This window comes from Heterodontus francisci, chromosome 5 (assembly GCF_036365525.1).
Source record: "Heterodontus francisci isolate sHetFra1 chromosome 5, sHetFra1.hap1, whole genome shotgun sequence".
Lineage (NCBI taxonomy): Eukaryota > Metazoa > Chordata > Chondrichthyes > Heterodontiformes > Heterodontidae > Heterodontus > Heterodontus francisci.
In genome coordinates, this window is record NC_090375.1 from 4,398,848 (window position 1) to 4,420,375 (window position 21,528).

Consider the following 21,528-nt stretch of genomic DNA (forward strand, 5'->3'; position numbering starts at 1 on the left):
CTTTTTTAAAGGCTTGATGCCAAAAAAAAAGCAGCTCCGTCAATTTACAAGGCTTAGTCTATTATTAAACACAGGACCCAGAAAGTGCCTACTAAGCAAATTATCGGCTTTGTACTTACTGTGAATATGTTGGAGCGTCGCTTGGATTGTTTGCGAACAGGGGTGGGGGTGCTGGATGCAGCGATTGTCTCAATTCGCAGTTCCTTCTGACTCATACTGGGAGTGGACGGCACTGAAGATGAATAATCACTGAAGACCCCTCCGTTAGCAGCCTGTGTGATTCACACCAGATTAAAACCAGCAAAATACCACAGCAGCTACTGAACAGGACTCACAGTCTAACACAGCACTGTTAAAAAAGCCATCAATATTCGCCCCACCTGACAATACTTCTAAACTAAACTAACTGAGGTTGCAGAGGGCTTTAAAAGTCCAAATTCTTTCTCATCTGTGCATTCGTCCCCACTGAGACTACAGATGAGCTGCTCACTTCCCTCACCCCCACCAACTCCAGTCAGCAGGACAGTTGAGCTTAGGTGCTTGCATATATGTGTGCATATCTGGTGACATGTGTATTTGTCTGCTTATGTCTTTCTCTCTCGCTCTCTCTCCCCACCACCTCTGTCTCTCTCTGGTGGTAACTGGGTATGAGGGGAGATACTAGCTGCCGCATATATATGTGGATTCAACATTAAACAGTACAGCTGGCGCTCACGCTCAACACACGGCTATGCCCAATATCTGATACGCTGACATGCACAAACAGCAGGGCTTCACCTGGTTGATGTGCACAGATGGGATGGACGCATTAGGAACGGAGGAATGACTGGGAGAGTTTGGCAGTGACTTGCAGGGTCCAATCGATAACTGCTGTTTCTTCCGTAATGCCACAATCTTCTGAGCCACTAAATGAGGGAACACCAGATACCGTTAAGCTTTGTGACTCAGCCATCAATCGATTATCTACATTGATCCAATACATTCAGACTCAGCACCTCCTCTTTCATTAAGGTGCTGATTCTCACTCGGCAAAGTTTCAACACCTGATGGTACTTCACCCAAGCAACCACTTTCCACTTGTGAGCAGAGACAGTGACTGTTAGCAGGCTATTCACCTGCAGCGGTATCACCAACGAGCCAACGCTCTCCTCAATCCTCCCACCAACAGGTGTTGAGACCTTTCATAGCATTCCAGCTACAACCCTAGCTAAGATCAGCTACGGGTGAACATCTGAGGGGTGGATACACACAAACCAGATGATATACATGAGGCAGCAAGGAAAACCACAGCTTCTCAGTCAAATCCTCATGGTCTGAGGGCTTTCTGTCACTCTGCTGCACAGCTGCAGTACCACAGTACACCACCAAAGGGTGCCAGCAAGACCTGTGACTTCTGTTGAATCAACACCACCACCTGCAGATAGCTCAGCGCTACTGCAGCCACGCTGGATACCTGTGATTTTTAACACTTCGTCATTTACTATGTCATTAATACAGGTAAAAACAATAAATTTATTGCACAAATAGCTGCAGCAGACAGCATTTGGCAATAGATGGGAAAAGAACAGGTGTGACTGTGAGTCAGGCAGTTAAGTGCGGGAGGAGCTTCAGCCTTTACCCTTATCCAACAGGTCTGTGGTTCTTGCTGTCTGTCTGGATGAGGGCAAAGTCTGCAGTGTGGATGGGCAAACTGACCATGGCATGGGGATACAGGAAGACATTCAAATGAAGAGAGTGAAAAGAAATGTGGTCGTGATAGGGGACAGTATAGTCAGGGGGATAGGTACTGTTCTCTGCAACCATGACTAGGAGTTTTGACGGTTGTGTTGCCTGCCCAGTGCCAGGGTTAAGGACATCTACCTGCGGCTGGGGATGAACCTGGAGTGGGAGGGGGAGAATCCAGTTGTCATCATCCAAGTAGGAACCAACAACACAGGCAGAACCAGGAATGAGGTTCTGCTGAGATAGTTTGAGGAGCGAGGGTCAAAATTAAAATACAGAACCTCAAAGGTAATAATCTGTGGATTCAAATAGTCATTTAGTAGTACAGAACTTGAGTGTTGCTGAAAATAGAGACATGTTTTCGAAGTTTTTCGTCTTGCACTCATCAGGACAATCTGTAAGAATAACCAATGTAAGGGGAAGCAACAACTTTATACTGTATAAGAAGACAGTGCTGACTTTGTTTGCACTGGAGTGCTGACTTGGGTTGCATTAGAGTACGATAGTGGAAGTTTGGTAACTGAGGAAGTTCGGTGAGGAGGGAGTGAGGAACTCCTTTCATTTCCTACCTGTCCTCAGAGTGAGGGGAGCCGAGAGCTTCCAAAGAGCACAGCTGACTGGGAGAAGGCTCGGAGGGCGGAGTTCCGGACCGGTAAGTATAAAAAACTTACCTCGGGGTTTTGTGGCCTGCATCCAGAGAGAAGACTTGGAGGGCGGAGTTCCAGACCAGTAAGTACAAAAAACTTACCTCTGGTAAAGAAAAACTGACAGTGACGTCACAGGAAAGCTGTGACCTGATTGGTAGGGAATTTTTTACTGAATTTGAAAATAAAACATTGATAAGAATTGATTAAAACCCTAATTAACTAATTAATAAGTAGAGTAACTAAACCAGAGGGAGGAGATTACTGTATTTAGTTAGAATTTAATATTTATAGTAGGAATCTAGCACTAGGGACCATATAGTTAATTATAACAATTTAGGAAGGATTTAACAAGTATTTATTTATTTTAAATTAATTTATTAATTAGTGCTAGAAATGTCAGTTAGAGGGGTGAAGTGCTTCACCTGTGAGATGTGGGAGGTCCGTGACGCTTCCAGCGTTCCAGACGACTACATCTGCAGGAAGTGTACCCAGTTACAGCTCCTCACAGACCGCATGGATCGGTTGGAGCGGCAACTGGATGCACTTAGGAGCATGCAGGTGGCAGAAAGCGTCATAGACAGGAGTTTTAGAGAAGTGGTTACACCCAAGGTGCAGGCAGATAGAGGGTGACCGCTAGAAGGGGGAGGGTGAACAGCCAGGGGTTGTGGTACACATCGGTACCAACGACATAGGCAGGAAGAGTGACGAGGTCCTGCAGGGGGAGTTTAGGGAGTTAAATCGAAAGTTAAAAGACAGGACCTCCAGGGTTGTAATCTCGGGATTACTCCCTGTGCCACGTGCCAGTGAGGCTAGAAATAGGAAGATAGTGCAGCTAAACATGTGGCTGAACAGCTGATGTAGAAGGGAGGGTTTCAGATATCTGGATCATTGGGATCTCTTCAGGGACAGATGGGACCTGTTCAAGAAGGACGGGTTGCATCAAAACTGGAGGGGCACAAATATCCTGGCTGCGAGGTTTGCTGGCGTCACTCGGGAGGGTTTAAACTAGTGTGGCAGGGGGGTGGGAACCAGAGCAGTAGGACAGCAAGTGAAATAAATGAAGGGGAACTAGTAAATAAGGCCAGTAAGACTAAGAGGAAGAGCAGGCAGGGAGATGTTGCTGAGCACAGCGGGACTGGTGGTCTGAAGTGCATTTGTTTCAATGCAAGAAGTATAACAGGTAAGACAGATGAACTTAGAGCTTGGATTAGTACTTGGAACTATGATGTTGTTGCTATTTCAGAGACTTGGTTGAGGGAAGGACAGGATTGGCAGCTAAATGTTCCAGGATTTAAAAACTTCAGGCGGGATAGAGGGGGATGTAAAAGGGGTGGGGGAGTTGCATTACTGGTTAAGGAGAATATCACAGCTGTACTGCGGTAGGACACCTCGGAGGGGTCATGCAGCGAGGCAATATGGGTGGAGCTCAGGAATAGGAAGGGACAAGTCAAGATGTTGGGGGTTTACTACAGGCCTCCCAACAGCCAGCGGGAGGTAGAGGAGCAGATATGTAGACAGATTTTGGAAAGATGTAAAGGTAACAGGGTTGTAGTGGTGGGTGATTTTAACTTCCCCTATATTGACTGGGACTCACTTAGTGCTAAGGGCTTGGATGGGGTAGAGTTTGTAAGGAGCATCCAGGAGGGCTTCTTGAAACAATATGTAGATAGTCCAACTAGGGATGGGGCCATACTGGACCTGGTATTGGGGAATGAGCCCAGCCAGGTGGTTGAAGTTTCAGTCGGGGAGCATTTCGGGAACAGTGACCATAATTCCATAAGTTTTAAGGTACTTGTGGATAAGGATAAGAGTAGTCCTCGGGTGAAGGTGCTAAATTGGGGGAAGGCTAATTATAACAATATTAGGCAGGAACTGAAGAATTTAGATTGGGGGCGGCTGTTTGAGGGTAAATCAACATCTGACATGTGGGAGACTTTCAAACGTCAGTTGATTAGAATCCAGGACCGGCATGTTCCTGTGAGGAAGAAGGATAAGTTTGGCAAGTTTCGGGAACCTTGGATAACGCGGGATAAGGTGAGCCTAGTCAATAAGAAAAAGGAAGCATTCGTAAGGGCTGGAAGGCTAGGAACAGACGAATCCCTTGAGGAATATAAAGACAGTAGGAAGGAACTTAGCAAGGAGTCAGGAGGGCTAAAAGGGGTCATGAAAAGTCATTGGCAAACAGGATTAAGGAAAATCCCAAGGCTTTTTATACGTATATAAAGAGCAAGAGGGTAACCAGGGAAAGGGTTGGCCCACTCAAGAACAGAGAAGGGAATCTTTGTGGGGAGCCAGAGGAAATGGGCGAGGTACTAAATGAGTACTTTGCATCAGTATTCACCAAGGAGAAGGACTTGGTGGATGATGAGCCTAGGGAAGGGAGTGTAGATAGTCTCAGTCATCTCATTATCAAAAAGGAGGAGGTGTTGGGTGTCTTGCAAAGCATTAAGGTAGATAAGTCCCCAGGGCCTGATGGGATCTACCCCAGAATACTGAGGGAGGCAAGGGAAGGCTGGGGCCTTGACAGAAATCTTTGCAGCCTCATTAGCTACAGGTGAGGTCCCAGAGGACTGGAGAATAGCCAATGTTGTTCCTTTGTTTAAGAAGGGTCGCAAGGATAATCCAGGAAATTATAGGCCGGTGAGCCTTACGTCAGTGGTAGGGAAACTATTAGAGAGGATTCTTCGGGACAGGATTTACTTCCATTTGGAAACAAACGAACTTATTAGCGAGAGACAACATGGTTTTGTGAAGGGGAGGTCGTGTCTTACTAATTTGATTGAGTTTTTTGAGGAAGTGACAAAGATGATTGATGAAGGAAGGGCAGTGGATGTTATCTATATGGACTTCAGTAAAGCCTTTGACAAGGTCCCTCATGGCAGACTGGTACAAAAGGTGAGGCCACACGGGATCAGAGGTGAGCTGGCAAGATGGATACAGAACTGTCTCTGTCATGGAAGACAGAGGGTAGCAGTGGAAGGGTGCTTTTCTGAATGGAGGGATGTGACTAGTGGTGTTCCGCAGGGATCAGTGCTGGGACCTTTGCTCTTTGCAGTATATATAAATGATTTGAAGGAAAATGTAGCTGGTCTGATTGGTAAGTTTGCGGACGACACAAAGGTTGGTGGAGTTGCGGATAGTGATGAGGATTGTCAGAGGATACAGCAGGATATAGATCGGTTGGAGACTTGGGCGGAGAAATGGCAGATGGAGTTTAATCCGGACAAATGTGAGGTAATGCATTTTGGAAGGTCTAATGCAGGTGGGAGGTATACAGTAAATGGCAGAACCCTTAGGAGTATTGACAGGCAGAGAGATCTGGGCGTACAGGTCCACAGGTCACTGAAAGTGGCATCGCAGGTGGATAAGGTAGTCAAGAAGGCATACGGCATGCTTGCCTTCATCGGTCGGGGCATAGAGTATAAAAATTGGCAAGTCATGCTGCAGCTGTACAGAGCTTTAGTTAGGCCACACTTAGAATACTGCGTGCAATTCTGGTCGCCACACTACCAGAAGGACGTGGATGCTTTGGAGAGGGTACCAGGTTTACCAGGATGTTGCCTGGTCTGGAGGGCATTAGCTACGAGGAGAGGTTGGATAAACTCGGATTGTTTTCACTGGAACGACGGAGGTGGAGTGGCGACATGATAGAGGTTTACAAAGTTATGAGCGGCATGGACAGAGTGGATAGTCAGAAGGTTTTTCCCAGGGTGGAAGAGTCAGTTACTAGGGGACATAGGTTTAAGGTGAGAGGGGCAAAGTTTAGAGGGGATGTGCGAGGCAAGTTCTTTACACAGAGGGTGGTGAGTGCCTGGAGCTTGCTACCGGGGGAGGTGGTGGAAGCAGGTACGATAGCGACATTTAAGAGGCATCTTGACAAATACATGAATAGGATGGGAATAGAGGGATACGGAACCCGGAAGTGCAGAAGGCTTTAGTTTCGGCAGGCATCAAGATTGGCGCAGGCTTGGAGGGCCGAATGGCCTGTTCCTGTGCTGTACTGTTCTTTTTTTGTTTGTTCAAATGAACTCTCATTGGTAGATGCGTTGCCATGGAGAATGCACCAGTTTATGGTGACTGACAGTTAACTGTCAAGTATTGTGCACTGTTTTGATCTCCTTATCTCAGGAAGAATTCACCAGTCTAATCCCTGGGACGGCAGGATTGTTTTATGAGGAGAAACTGGGTCTGTATTCTCTAGAGTTTAGAAGAATGATCTCATTGAAACTTACAAAATTGTTACAGAGTGTGACATGGTAGATGTGGATAGGATGTTTCCTCTGTCTGGTGAGTCTTGAACCAGGGAATACAGTCTCAGAATAAGGGGCAGGCCATTTAAGACTGAGATGAGGAAGAATTTCTTTTCTCAGAGGGTGGTGAATCTGTGGAATTCTCTACCCCAGAGGGCTGTGGAAGCTTAATCATTCAGCATGTTCAAGACAGAAATCCGACAGATGTGGGCGGCATAGTGGCGCAGTGGGTAGCACTGCAGCCTCACAGCTCCAGCGACCCGGGTTCAGTTCCGGGTACTGCCTGTGCGGAGTTTTCAAGTTCTCCCTGTGTCTGCGCGGGTTTCCACCGGGTGCTCCGGTTTCCTCCTACAGCCAAAGACTTGCAGGTTGATAGGTAAATTGGCCATTGCAAATTGCCCCTAGTATAGGTAAATGGTAGGAGAACGGTGGGGATGTGGTAGAGAATATGGTATATATGGGTGGTTGTTGGTCGGCACAGACTCGGTGGGCCGAAGGGCCTGTTTCAGTGCTGTATCTCTATAAAAAAATATATAAAAAGATTTCTGGATACTAACGACATCAAAGGAGATGGGGATAGTGGGGGAAAATAGTGTAGAGGTAGATGATCAGTCATGATGTGTGTGAATGGCAGAGGAGGCTCAACGGGCCATATGGCCTACTCCTGCTCCTATTTCCTATGATCTTATGAGTGAGTAAATTTCGGAACTAAATATTCCAGGATACCTGACTATTAGAAGAGTTGGGTAGATTAAAAAGGGAGGATTAACTCTGCTATTTAAGAAAGTTGTAAGAGAAAACATGGAACTGTAGGTCAGTCAGTCTAACGTCAGTAATAGGCACAACGCTAGAATCTATTAGGGATGTAATAATAGAGCACTTTAAAAAAAAAGACAATTAAGCAGGCAACACAGATTTATGAAAGGGAAATTGTGTTTGACAAATGGGTTAGCGTTTTTGAGGATGTAAGTAGTAAGGTAGATAGTGGATATAGTGTATTGGGATTTTCAAAAGCATTCTGGAAGGTGCTACACAAGAGGATATTACACAAAATTAGGTTTCATGGGACTGTGGGTAATATATTAGCATGGATTGAGGATTGTTTTATGGACAAAAAACAGAGAGTAGGAATAACTGGGCCATTTTCAGGTTGGCAGGTTGTAACTAGTGGGGTACCGCAAGGATCAGTACTTGGGCCTCAGTTATGTTCAATCTATATTAATGATTTAGATGAGGGAACAGAGTGTAACGCATCCAAGTTTCCTGACAATACAAAGTTAGGTGGGAAAGCCGGCGGTGAGAAGGATGCAAAGACGTTGCAGAGGGATATAGACAGGTTGGGTGAGTGGGCAAGAACATGGCAGATGGAATATAACGTGGAGAACTGTGAAATTATCCATTTGGGTACAAAAAGTAAAAAAGCAGAATATTTTTGAATGGTGAGAGACTGGCCAATGTTGATATTCAGGGGGACCTGGGTGTCCTTGCACGTGAGTCACAGAAAATTAACTTGCAGATAGAGCAAGCAATTAGTGTTAGTGTTTGATAAAAAGGGATTGGAGTATAAGAGTAAAGAAATCTTACTACATTTATATAGGGCATTTGAGAGATTACACCTGGAGTACTGGGTGCAGTTTTAGTCCCCTTACCAAAGGAAGGACATACTTGCCCTCGAGGGAGTGCAATGAAATTCACTAAACCGATTTCTGGGATAAGACGATTGTCTTTCGCGGAGAGATTGTGTAGATTAGACTTATATTCTGTAAAGTTTAGAAGAATGAGAGGTGACCAATTAGAAACATATAAAATTCTACAGGGGCTTGGCAGGGGAGTCACTGGGAGGATAAATAAAAACAGAAAATGCTGGAAATACTCAGTAGGTCGGGTAGTATCTTTGAAGACAGAAACTGTTAACTTTTTTTTATTTGTTTGTGGGATGTGGGCATCGCTGGCTAGGCCAGCATTTATTGCCCGTCCCTAACTGCCCTTGAGCTGAGTGGTTTACTAGGCCATTTCAGAGGGCATTTAAGAGTCAACCACATTTGTGTGAGTCTAGAGTCAAACATAGGCTAGACCAGGTAAGGACAGCAGATTTCCTTCCCGAAAGGACATTAGTGAACCAAATGGGTTTTTACAACAATCGACAATAGTTTCATGATCCCCATTAAACTAATCCCAGATTTATTAATTGAATTCAAATTTCACCTTCGGCCGTGGTGGGATTTGACCCATGTCCCCAGAACATTAGCCTGGGCTCTGGATTACTTGTCCAGTGACGTTACCACTACACGACCGCCCCCCCATTATTTTGAGGTCGTTGACCCTTTATCAGAACTACCAGATGCTGGAAGGATGTTTCCTCTGGCTGGGGAGTCTAGATCCAAGGGTCACAGTCTCAGAATAAGGGGTAGTTCATTTAGGACTGGGATGAGGAGAAATTTATTCACTCAGAGGGTTGTAAATCTTTGGAATTCTTTATCCCAGACAGCTGTGGATGCTTAGTCATTCAGTATACTCAAGACAGAGGTTGATCGATTTTTGGGCACTAAGGGAATAGTGGATAGTGCAGCAAAGTGGAGTTGAGGCAGAAGATCAACCATGATCTTACTGAATGGCAGAGCAGGCTCGAGGGGCCGAATGGCTGACTCCTACTCCTGTTACTTATGTTCTTGAAGAGCAGCAAAATTAAAGAAAGAGAGCAAAGGGACAAAAGAAAGTAAAATTTCCTGTCAGGAAACCTGACTGCAGAAGCAGCTGCCTGAAATGTTGCTCCTGTAAATTCAGCAAGTGCTGTTAAAGATCAGAAGGTGACATTACCATCCTGGAAGACCCGTTCTACATTCAGTCCATACGTAGCACACGTCTCGTAGTATGTGCATCGCTTCAAGTCATTGGACAGCTTCCGGGCCCGAGCATCATCGATGACTCGAGGATTCGTCGCACTGATTGCATCTAATAAATGGATCAACTACAGGTGGTTAATAAACAGGTCACAGCTTAACTTCAGACGTAGAATCATAGAATGGTTACAGCACAGGAAGGGGCCATTCGGCTGGTCAGGTCCAAGCCGGCTTTCTGCAACAGCAACTCTGCCACTCCCCCCGCATTTTCCCTGTAGCCCTACGAATTTTCTCTTCTCAGGTGCTTTTCCAATTCCCTTTTGAAAGCCCTGATTGAATCTGCTTCCACCACACTCTCAGGCAGTGCATTCCAGACACTAACCACTCACTGTGCAAAAAAAGTTTCTCCTCGTGTTGCCTTTGGTTCTTTTGTCCATCACCTTAAATCTGTCTCCTCTGGTTCTCAACCCTTCTGCCAATGGGAGCAGTTTCTCTCCATCTACTCTGTACAAATGCATCATGATTCTGAACATATCTATCAAATCTTCTCTCAACCTTCTCTTCTTTAAACAGAACAGCCACAGCTTCTCCAATCTATCTTCATAACTGAAATCCCTCATCCTGGAACAATTCTCGTGAATCTTTTTGCACCTTTGCCAAAGCCTTCACATCCTTCCTAAAACGTGGTGCCCACAATTGGACATAATACTCCTGTTGAGGTTGAAGCAGTATTTTATAAAGATCCCACAAGGTCCTTGTTCTTGTACTCTATGCCACTATTTATAAACCCCAGGATCCCGTAAGCTTATTAACCACCTTCTCAACCTGCCCTGCCACCTTCAACGATTTGTGCACATATACCAACCCCCCCAAGGACTCTCTGCTACTGCAGTCCCTTTAGAATTGTATCCTTTATTTTATATTGCCTCACTTCTTTCTTCCTGCCAAAATGCATCATTGCACACCTCCCTCCATTAAATTTCATCTGCCACATGTCCGCCCATTCCACCAGCCGATGTCCTCTAGAAATCTATCACTATCCTCCTCATAGTTCACAATACTTGCAAGTTTTGTGTCATCTGCAAATTTTGAAATTGTGTCCTGCGCACCTAAGTCCAAGTCAATCATAGAATCATAGAAATATACAGCATGGAAGGAGGCCATTCAGCCCATCTGTACTGGCTGACATGTAGCCATCCAGCCCAGTCCTACATTCCACCTATCGGTTCGTAGCCTTATAAGGTTGCGGCACTTCAAGTGCATATCCAAGTACTTTTTAAATGTTATGAGGGTTTCTGCCTCTACCACCCTTTCAGGCATTGAGTTCAAAATTCTAGAAATTCTGCAATGGTGCCTGCAGATTGGAAGGTTGCAAATGTAACCCCACTATTTAAGAAAGGAGGGAGAGACACATCAGGGAACTACCAACCTCTTAGCCTGACGTCAGTAGTAGGGAAAATACTGGAATCTACTAAAAAGGATGTGATTACTGGACACTTAGAAAATAATGGTAGGATTGGGCAGAGTCAACATGGATTTATGAAAGGGAAATCATGTTTGACAAACCTGTTGCAGTTTTTTGAGGATGTTACTAGCAGAGTGGATAAAGGGGAACCAGTGGATGTGGTTTCTTTGGGCTTTCAGAAGGCTTTTGATAGACGGTTACTAAGTAAAATTAAAAAGCATGGGATTGGGGTAATATACTAGCATGGATTGAGGATTGGGTAACAGGCAGAAAACAGAAAGTAAGAATAAATGGGTCATTTTCAGGTTGGCAGGTTGTGACTAGTGGGGTACCACAGGATCAGTGCTTGGGCTCCAGCTAATCACAATCACAATCAATGATTTGGATACAGGGACCAATTGTAATTGTCAGGCAAAACCCCACGTGCCAAGACTGAGGCACACATTATTTCGCCACATGAACATTAAAACTTAAAATTGCAAGCCCTGAATGGAAAGACATTTCCATGGTAACAGACAATGTTGAAACAATGGGAATCCAGCAACTGCTTTCCAATGCACAGAAGTGGTCAGAACAGTGTTAGTCACATGACTATGGCTGTTGCAGAGAATTTACACTTCCCACAAAGGATATTTGAAGAGACTGTTCCATATAAGGATCTAGTCACATGACTAGCCTGCTGGGCAACTTGGGAGTTTTTTTTTGAATGTGAACCTCAGACAAGGGATTTGAGGCAGAACGCCGTGTGCTCCTGGAACTGAAGCAAGAACATCTCTCTCCTGCCTGCCTTCATCGCTGCTCAAGGAAATGAAACCATTGAAGCCACATGAACCTCAAAGACAGAAGAGTTTGCCACGTGAACAAAGTTTTAAGATGATTACTAGGCCCCAACAAATCGCAAGACCATATCTTCAATCAAGGAGTACAACGAGCTCGAGAAGCAGTAACAAGATATTGGAGGAAGGTTTATAGTGAAGTTCCCAGGGGTCGGTGTTAGAACCCCTGCTCTTCCTGACTTACATTAATGACCTAGACCTTGGTGTACAGGGCACAATTTCAAAGTTTATGGACGATTCAAAATTTGGAAGCATTGTGAACTGCAAGGATAGTGCAGAACTCCAAAAGGACATAGACAGATTGGTGGAATGTGCGAACAAGTGGCAGATGAAATTTAATGCAGAGAAGTGTGAAGTGATTCATTTTGTTAGAAAGAATGTGGAGAGACAACATAAAATGGAGGGTATAATTCTAAAGAGCATGCAGGGGCAGAGGGACCTGGGTGCATATGTGCACAAATTATTGAAGGTGGCAGACCAATTGAGAGAGCGGTTAATAAAGCATGCAGCATCCTAGGCTTTATCAATAGGGCATAGAGTAACAAAGCAAGCAAGTTATGATAAATCTGTATAAATCACTGGTTTGGCCTCAACTGGAGTATTGCGTCCAGTTATGGGCACCACATTATCGGAAGGATGTTAGAAGGGGTGCAGAAAAGATTCCCAAGAATGCTTCCAGGGATGGGGAACTTCAGTTATATAGGTAGATTGGAGAAGTTGGGACTATTTTCCTTGGAGACGAGAAGGTTGAGTGGAGATTTTTCAAAATCATGAGGGGTCTGGACAGAGTAGATAGGGAGAAACCGTTCCAATTGGTGGAAGGATCGAATAGCAGAGGGCACAGATTTAAGGTAATTTTGCAACAAGTAATGGCAACATGCAGAAAAACGTTTTCACGCAGCAAGTGGTTAGGATCTGGAACGCACTGCCTGAGACCGTGGCGGAGGCAGGTTCAATCAAGGCATTCAAGAGGGAATTGGATTATTATCGGAAAAGTTAGAATGCGCAGGGGTATGGGGAGTGGCACTTGGAGAGTTGCTCTTGCAGAGAGCCAGCACTGAGACAACGGGCCAAATGGCCTCCTTCTAGAACCATAAAGTTAAATCACAGAAAGAGGCCATTCAGTCCATGGTGTCTGTGCTAGCTGTAAATCAGTATTAGTAGGGAAATAGTGTTAGGGAAATTGATGGGATTAAAGGTTGATACATCCCCAGGGCCTGATAATCTACACCCCAGAGTACTTAAGGAAGTGGTCCTAGAAATAGTAACTGCACTTCTGGTCATTTTTCAAAATTCTATAGACTCTGGAACAGTTCCAGCGGACTGGAGGGTAGCTAATGTAACCCCACTATTTAAAAAAGGAGGCAGAGAGAAAACAGGGAATTATAGACCGGTTAGCCTAACATCAGTAGTGGGGAAAATGCTAGAGTCCATTAGAAAAGATGTTTAGCAGAGCACTTGGAAAACAATGACAGGATCGGACAAAGTCAACATGGATTTACGAAAGGGAAATCATGCTTGATAAAACTACTGGAATTTTTTGAGGATGCAACTCGTAGAATAGATAAGGGGGATCAGTGGATATAGTGTATTTGCACTTTCAGAGGGCTTTCGATAAGGTCCCACATAAGAGATTAACGTGCAAAATTAAAGCACATGGGATTGGGGGTAAGGTACTGACATGGATAGAGAACTGGTTGGCAGACTGGAAACAAAGAGTAGGAATAAACGTGTCTTTTTCTGAGTGGCAGACAGTGACTAGTGGGGTACCGCAAGGATCATATATTAATATATATTAATGATATAGATGAGGGAATTAAATGTAATATATCCAAGTTTGCAGACGACACAAAGCTGGGTGAGAGTGTGAGCTGTGAGGAGAATGCAGAGAAGATCCAGTGTGATTTGGACAGGTTGAGTGAGTGGGCAAATACATGGCATATGCAGTATAATGTGGATAAATGTGAGGTTATCCACTTTGGTGGCAAAAACAGAAAGGCAGATTATCGGAATGGCGATAGATTGGGAAAGGGGGAGGTGCAGCGAGACCTGGGTGTCCTTGTGCACCAGTCGCTGAAAGTAAGCATGCAGCAGGCAGTTAAGAAGGCAAATGGTATGTTGGCCTTCATAGCGAGAGGATTCTAGTACAGGAGCAAGGATGTCTTGCTGCAGTTATACAGGGCCTTGATGAGACCACATCTGGAGTATTGTGTGCAGTTTTGGTCTCCTTATCTGAGGAAGGATGTTCTTGCTATGGAGGGAGTGCAAGGAAGGTTCACCAGACTGATTTCTGGGATGGCAGGACTGACGTAAGAAGAGAGATTGGGTCGATTAGGCTTGTATTCGCTAGAGTTTAGAAGAATGAGAGGGGATCTGATAGAAACCTACAAAATTCTAACAGGACTGGACAGACTAGATGCAGGAAGGATGTTCCTGATGGCGGGGGAGTCCAGGACCAGGGGTCACAGTCTAAGAATAAGGGGGAAGTCATTTAGGACTGAGATGAGGAGAGAGATTTCTTCACCCAGAGAGTGGTGAACCTGTGGAACCTCTTCCACAGAAAGCAGTTGAGGCCAAATCATTAAATATATTCAAGAAAGAGTTAGATATAGTTCTTCGGGCTAAAGGGATCAAGGGATACGGGGAGAAAGTGGGAACAGAGTATGGATGATCAGCCAAGATCGTAGTGAATGGTGATGCAGGCTCGAAGGGCCGAATGGCTAACTCCTGCCCCTATTTTTCCATGTTTCTATGTACACTCTCCACAGCAAATATGTCCTTCCTGTAATGTCGTGACCAGAACTGTCCATAATTCTCCAGCTGTGGCTTGACCAATGTTTTATACAGGTCCAGTACGACATCCCTGCTTTTGTATTCTATATCTCGGCCAATAAAGGAAAACATTCCATATACCTTCTTCGCCACTCTATATACCTTTTCCTGCTACCTTCAGGGACCTGTGGACATGCACTCCAAGGTCTCTCACTTCTTCTACCCCTCTCAATATCCTCCTGTTTATTGTGTATTCCCTTGCTTTATTTGCCCTCCCCAAGTGCATTACCTCACACTTCTCTGGATTGAATTCTATTTGCTACTTTTGCACCCACTCAACCAAACCATTGATATCATTCTGCAGTCTACAGCTATCCTCTTCACGATCAACTACACAACCAATTTTTGTGTCATCTGCAAATTTCTCAATCATGCCTGCTACATTTAAGTCCAAATCATTAATATATGCCACAAACAGCAAGGACCCAACACTGACCAACGGGAAACCACCTTCCATTCGCCAAAAAAATTCGGTTACCATTACCCTTTGTTTCCTGTCACTGAGCCAATTTTGGATCCAACTGGCGACATTTCCCTGTATCTTATGGGCTTTTACTTTTCTGATCAGGCTGCCAGATGGGACCTTGCCAACTGCCTTACTAAAATCCATATAGACAACATCCACTGCACAATCCTCATCAATCCTCCTTGTTATTTCCTCAAAAAATTCAATTAAGTTAGTAAGACACGACCTTCCCTTAACAAATCCATGCTGACTATCCCTGATTAATCCGTGCCTTTCTAAGTGACAGTTTATCCTATCTCTCAGCATTGATTCTAACAATTTGCCCACCACTGACCAGCCTATTATTATTTGGTTGATCCCTTGCACCCTTTTTAAACAATGGTACAACGTTTGCAGACCTCCAATCCTCAGGCACCTCGCCTATATCTCGTGAGGATTTGAAGATGATCATCAGCATCTGCTATTTTCTCCCTGGCTTCCTTTAACAACCTGAGATACAATCCATCTGGCCCTGTTGATTTATCCACTTTCAAGGATGTCAGACCCTCTAGTGCTTCCTCTCTCACTATGCTTATCATATCTAATATTTCACACTACTCTTTTACTACAATGTCAAAATCAACCCTCTCCTTTGTGAAGACAGAGTCATTAAGAACCCTGCCCACATCTTCTGCATCCAAGCAAAAGTTCCCTTGTACATCTCTGATAGGTCTTACCCTTTCCTTAGTTATACTCTTGCTCTTAATGTACAGATGAAACATCGTTGAGTTTTCCTTGATTTTACCTGCCAATATTTTTACATGTCCTCTCTTTACTTTCCTAATTTTCTTTTTTACTTCACCTCTGCACTTTCTGTACTCCTCCAGGCTTTCTAAAGTATTAAGTTTTTTGTGATCGTCATTAGCTTTCTTTTTCTGCTTTATCTTATCCTATATGCTTCCAGATAACCAGGGGGCTCTAGATTTAGCCATACCACCATTTTTCTTTGTGGGGACATGTCTACACTGTGGCCATATAACTGTCTAATTCCCTTTTGAATGCTTCAATTGTATCTGCCTCCACCACACTCTCAGATAGTGCATTCCAGACCTTAACCACTCTGTGTGAAAAAGATTTTCCTCATGTCACTTTTGCTTCTTTTGCCAATTACTTTAAATCTGTGCCCTCTCGTTTCTTACTCAATTGCGATCTGTTTGACCCAACCCTTCATACACCTTTTTTGCCTTTCTAATGCTACATCCTGATGCCTATTCCCCTTCCCAATAGCACTAGCAAACTGCCCTGTGAGGTCTTTGACCTGTACAGATCCCATCTCCCCCAGAACTGGTCCCAATGCCCCAGGAGTCTAAAAAAACACCCCCATGCACCATCTCTCCAGCCATACACTCTATTCTATTTCTATATTTGCTGGCGCGTGGCACTGGGAGTAATCTGGAGATTACTACGTTTGAGGTCCTGCTTGCTCGTTTTTTCCTAGATCCTTAAGATCTGCCTGCAGGACATCATCGCTCTTTCTAACTGTCATTGGTACCAATATGGACCATGACTACTGGCTATTCACCTTCCCCCCTCAGAGCGCTCTGCAGTCTCTCACTGACATAGAAAGTTTAAGGCACAGAAAGAGGCCACTTGGCCCATCGTGTCTGTGCTGGCCGAAAAACAATCCACCTATTCTAATCCCACTTTCCAGCATTTGGTCTGTAGTCCTGCAGATGACCACAACTTGAGGTACATATCCAGACTGCTTTTGAATGAGTTGAGGGTCTCTGCCTCAACTAACCTCTCAGGCAGTGAGTTCCAGACCATCACCACCCTCTGGGTGAAAAAGATTTTCCTCATCTCCCCTCTAATTTTTCTACCAATCACTTTAAATCTATGCTTCCTCGTCACTGACTTCTCTGCTAAGGTGAATAGACCCTTCACCTCCACTCTATCCAGACCCCTCAAAATTTTGTACATGAAAATCAGATCCCTCCTCAGCCTTCTCTGTTCCAAGGAGAACAACCCCAGCCTATCCAATCTTTCCTCGGAGCTGCATTTTTCCAGTCCTGGCAACATCCTCGTAAATCTCCTCTGTACTCTCTCTAGTGCAATTACATCCTTTCTGTAATGAGGTGACCAGAACTGCACACAGTACTCAAGTTGTGGCCTAACCAATGAGTTATACATCCTTGATTCTACCACCTGGAAGGCAACATTACCACCCTGGATTCATGTTTGCAACCGCAGAAAGATTTGTCTGTTCCTCAAACTGTAGAATCCCCTATCACCATTGCATTCCCAATCTTCCTCCTGCCTTTCTGTACAGCTGAGCCAGCTGTGGGGCCATAGACTTTGCTCTCACTGCACTTCCCAGAGGAACATAAGAACTAGGAGCAGGAGTAGGCAATTCAGCCCCTCGAACCTGCTCCGCCATTCGGTACTATCATGGCTGATCGCATCTCGGCCTCAACTCCACTTTCCTGCCCGTTCTCCATAACCTTTCAACCCATTACTAATTAAAAATCTGTCCATCTCCTCCTTAAATTTACTCAATGTCCCGGCATCCACCGCACTCTGGGGTAGTGAATTCCACAGACTCACGACGCTTTGAGAGTAGTAATTTCTCCTCATCTCTGTTTTAAATCCGCTATCCCTTATCCTAAAACTATGACCTCTCGTTCTAGATTGCCCCACAAGAGGAAACATCCTCTCTACGTCTACTTTGTCAATTCCCTTAATCATCTTATATACCTCAATTAGATTTCTTCTCATTCTTCTAAACTCCAGAGAGTAAACGCCCAAACTGCTCAATCTCTCTTCATAAGACAAGCCCCCCCATCTCTGGAATCAATCTAGTGAACCTTCTCTGAACTTCCTCCAATGCAATTATATCCCTCCTCAAGTAAGGGCACCAAAACTGTTCGCAATACTCCAGGTGTGGTCTCACTAATGCCTTGTACAGTTGCAGCAACACTCACCTATTTTATACTCTATTCCTTTAGCAATAAATGCCAAAATTCCATTTGCCTTCCTTATTATCTGCTGCACCTGCATACTAGCTTTCTGCGATTGATGCACGAGGACACCCAGATCCCTCTGCACCGAAGCACTCTGAAGTTTCTCTCCATTTAGATAGTAATTTGCCTTTCTATTCTTCCGACCAAAACGGATAACCTCACACTTATCCACGTTAAACTCCATCTGCCAAATTTTGGCCCATTCACCTAATCTATCCATATCCATTTGTATATTTCTTACTTCTTTATTGCAACTTACTATGCCTGCATCCAAGTCATTAATATAGATTGTAAATGATTGGGGCCCGGGGACTAAACCCTGCGGCACCCCACTCGTTTCATCTTGCCAACCAGAAAAGGACCCATTTATCCCGACTCTCTGTTTCTGTTATCCAAGCTAATAAATTGCCCTTAACCCCATGTGATCTTACCTTGTGTATTAACCTTTTGTGTGGCACCTTATCAAATGCCTTCTGGAAGTCCAGATATACTACATCTACAGGATCCCCATTATCCACTTTGCTTGTTACATCTTTGAAGAACTCTAACAAATTAGTCAAACACAATTTACCCTTCATAAAACCATGCTGACTCTGATGGATTGCATTTTGACTTTCTAAATGTCCTGTTATTACTTCCTTAATAATGAATTCTAATAATTTCCCAACGACCGATGTTAAACCAACTGGTCTGTAGTTTCCTACTTTCTGCCTCCCTCCCTTTTTGAATAAGGGCGTTATATTAGCTTTTTTCCAATCCACTGGAACCTTCCCTGCATCCATGGAATTTTGAAATATTATAACTAATGGATCCACTATCTCCGCTGCCACTTTCTTTAAGACCCTAGGATGTAGGCCATCAGGCCCTGGGGACTTGTCTGCCTTCAATCCCAATAGTTTGCTCAGTACTTTTTCCCTAGTGATGATGATTGTTCTAAGTTCCTCCCTTTCTATAACCTCTGCATTTCCTGTTTCTATTGGGATGGTACTAGTGTCCTCCACCGTGAAAACTGAGGGAAAATACTGATTTAGTGTCTCTGCCATTTCCGTGTTCCCCACTATTAACTCCCCAGTCACATCCTCTAAGGGACCAACATTCACTTCAGGTACTCTCTTCCCTTTTATACACTGATAGAAGCTTTTGCTATTCATTTTTATATTTTGTGCTAGCTTTCTTTCATAATTTACCTTTGCTCTTTTTATTACTTTTTTAGTAACCCTTTGTTAATCTTTAAAAGTTTCCCAATCTTCCAGCCTGCCACTGGCCTTTGCAATATGGTATGCCTTAGTTTTTGTCTTTATGTTATCCTTAACTTCCTTGATAGCCATGGATGTTTTCCCCCTCTTACAATCTTTCTTCCTCTCTGGAATATATTTTAGTTGGGAAGAATTGAATATCTCCTTAAACATCTGCCACTGCTCATAAATTGTCCTACCTTTTAGTCTTCCTGCCCAGTCCACTAGGGCCAAATCTGTCCTCATGCCGATGTAATTACCTTTGTTTAACTCCAGAACGCTAGTGTGGGACTCCAGTTTCTCACCCTCACCCTTGAAATTCTAGCATGCTATGAACAGTCTTCCCTAGAGGATCCTCAACTATGGGATCATTAATTAATCCCACCTCATTATAGAATACCAAATCTAGAATAGCCTGCTCCCTGGTTGGTTCTACGACAAATTGCTCCAAAAAACAATCTCTAATACATACAATGAATTCTCCCTCGAGGCTACCCATGCCAATTTGATTCATCCAGTCTATATGCATATTAAAATCACCCATGATTATTGCCATACCTTTCTTCAAGCCCCCAGTATTTCCTGGTTTATACAATGCCCCACTGCAGAACTACTGTTTGGGGACCGATAGATTACTCCCACCAGGGACTTCTTTCCCTTGCTATTTCTTATTTCTAGCCAGACTGATTCTACGTCTTGATCTCCAGTGCCTATATCATTTCTTGCTAAAGCACTGATCTCTTCCTTTACTAACAAAGCTACACCACCTCCTTTTCCTTCCTGCCTATCCTTCCGAAATACTGAGTACCCTTGGATATTCAATTCCCAAACCTGGTTTCCCTGCAACCACGTCTCAGTAATCGCCATTAAATCATACCCATTCGTCTCTATTTGCGCTATTAACTCAATAATTTTATTCCGAATGCTTTGTGCATTCAGATACAAAGCCTTTAAGTTTGTTCCATTATCAAACTTCCCTCCTTTTTTACAAATTTCTGGAATGCACTGCCTGAAAAGGTGGTAGAGGCAGGAACCCTCACAACATTTAAGAAGTATTTAGATGAGCACTTGAAACGTCATAGCATACAAGGCTACAGGCCAAGTGCTGGTAAATGGGATTAGAATAGTGAGGTGCTTGATGGCCGGCATGGACACGACGGGCCGAAGGGCCTGTTTCTGTGCTGTATAACTCTATGACTATGACTACTCTTGTATGATTCCTTGGTGCAATATGACGTTCACACGTTCTGTCCCTACCTTTTATTTTCTGGTAACAATCAGCCTCATCACTAACCTGCACTCCTACCTTCTCCTTTAACTGACTTCCTAATTTTCCATGCAACTGAACCCTCCCCTCCACTATTTAGTTTAAAGCCCTATCTACAGCCCGAGTTATGCGATTCGCCAGGACTCTGGTCCCAGCATGATTCAGGTGGAGCCCGTCCCATTGGAACAGCTCTGTCCTTCCCCAGTATTGGTGCCAATGCCCCATGAATTCGAACCCATTTCTCCCACACCAATCTTTGAGTCATGCATTTACCTCTTTAATATTATTGACCCTGTGTTAATTAGCTCGTGGCTCAGGTAGTAATCCGGAGATTATTACCTTTTTGGTTCTGCTTTTTAATTTAGCCCCTAGCTGCTCATATTCCCTCAGCAGAACCTCTATCCTCATTCTACCTATATCATTGGTACCTACGTGGACCACGACAACTGGATCTTTCCCCTCCCACTCCAAGTTCCTCTGCAGCCCAGATGAGGTATCCTGAACCCTGGCACCAGGTAGGCAACACAGCCTTCGGAACTCTCGATCCTGGCCACACAGAACAGTGTCTATGCCCCGAACTATACTATCCCCGTTTACAACCACATTTCTCTTTTCTCCCCCAACTTGAATTGCTCCCTATACCATGGTGCTATGGTCAGTTTCCTCATCCTCCCTACAGTTCCTGCTCTCGTCCACAGAGGGAGCAAGAATCTCGAACCTGTTGGACAAGGACAAGCGCTGAGGCTCCTGCAGCACTACCTCCTGGATCCCTCTACCTGCCTCACTCATAGTCACACCCTCCTGTCCCTGACCACTGGCCAAATTCAAGGTAGTGTAATCTAAGGGGTGACTGTCTCCTGAAACACAGCTTCCAGGTAACTCTCCCCCTCCCTGATGTTTCGCAGTGTCCGAAGCTCAGACTCCAGCTCATCAACTCTGAGCCGGAGTTCCTTGAGCATCCAACACTTG

At 44.4% G+C, this 21,528-nt stretch overlaps 1 protein-coding gene across 4 annotated transcripts in view; it reads right to left on the reverse strand.

Annotated features, from left to right (window-relative positions):
- Window positions 1–21,528, reverse strand: part of agap3 (ArfGAP with GTPase domain, ankyrin repeat and PH domain 3) — a 1,228,693-nt gene that overhangs the window by 595,840 nt on the left and 611,325 nt on the right. For all 4 annotated transcript variants that reach the window (XM_068031037.1, XM_068031038.1, XM_068031040.1 and 1 more), the window contains 3 exons: window positions 9,437–9,571; window positions 778–905; window positions 120–272 (listed from right to left, as the gene is read on the reverse strand). In XM_068031037.1, the coding sequence (XP_067887138.1) occupies window positions 120–272; window positions 778–905; window positions 9,437–9,571 (416 nt within the window). The remainder of the gene's footprint in view (window positions 1–119; window positions 273–777; window positions 906–9,436; window positions 9,572–21,528) is intronic.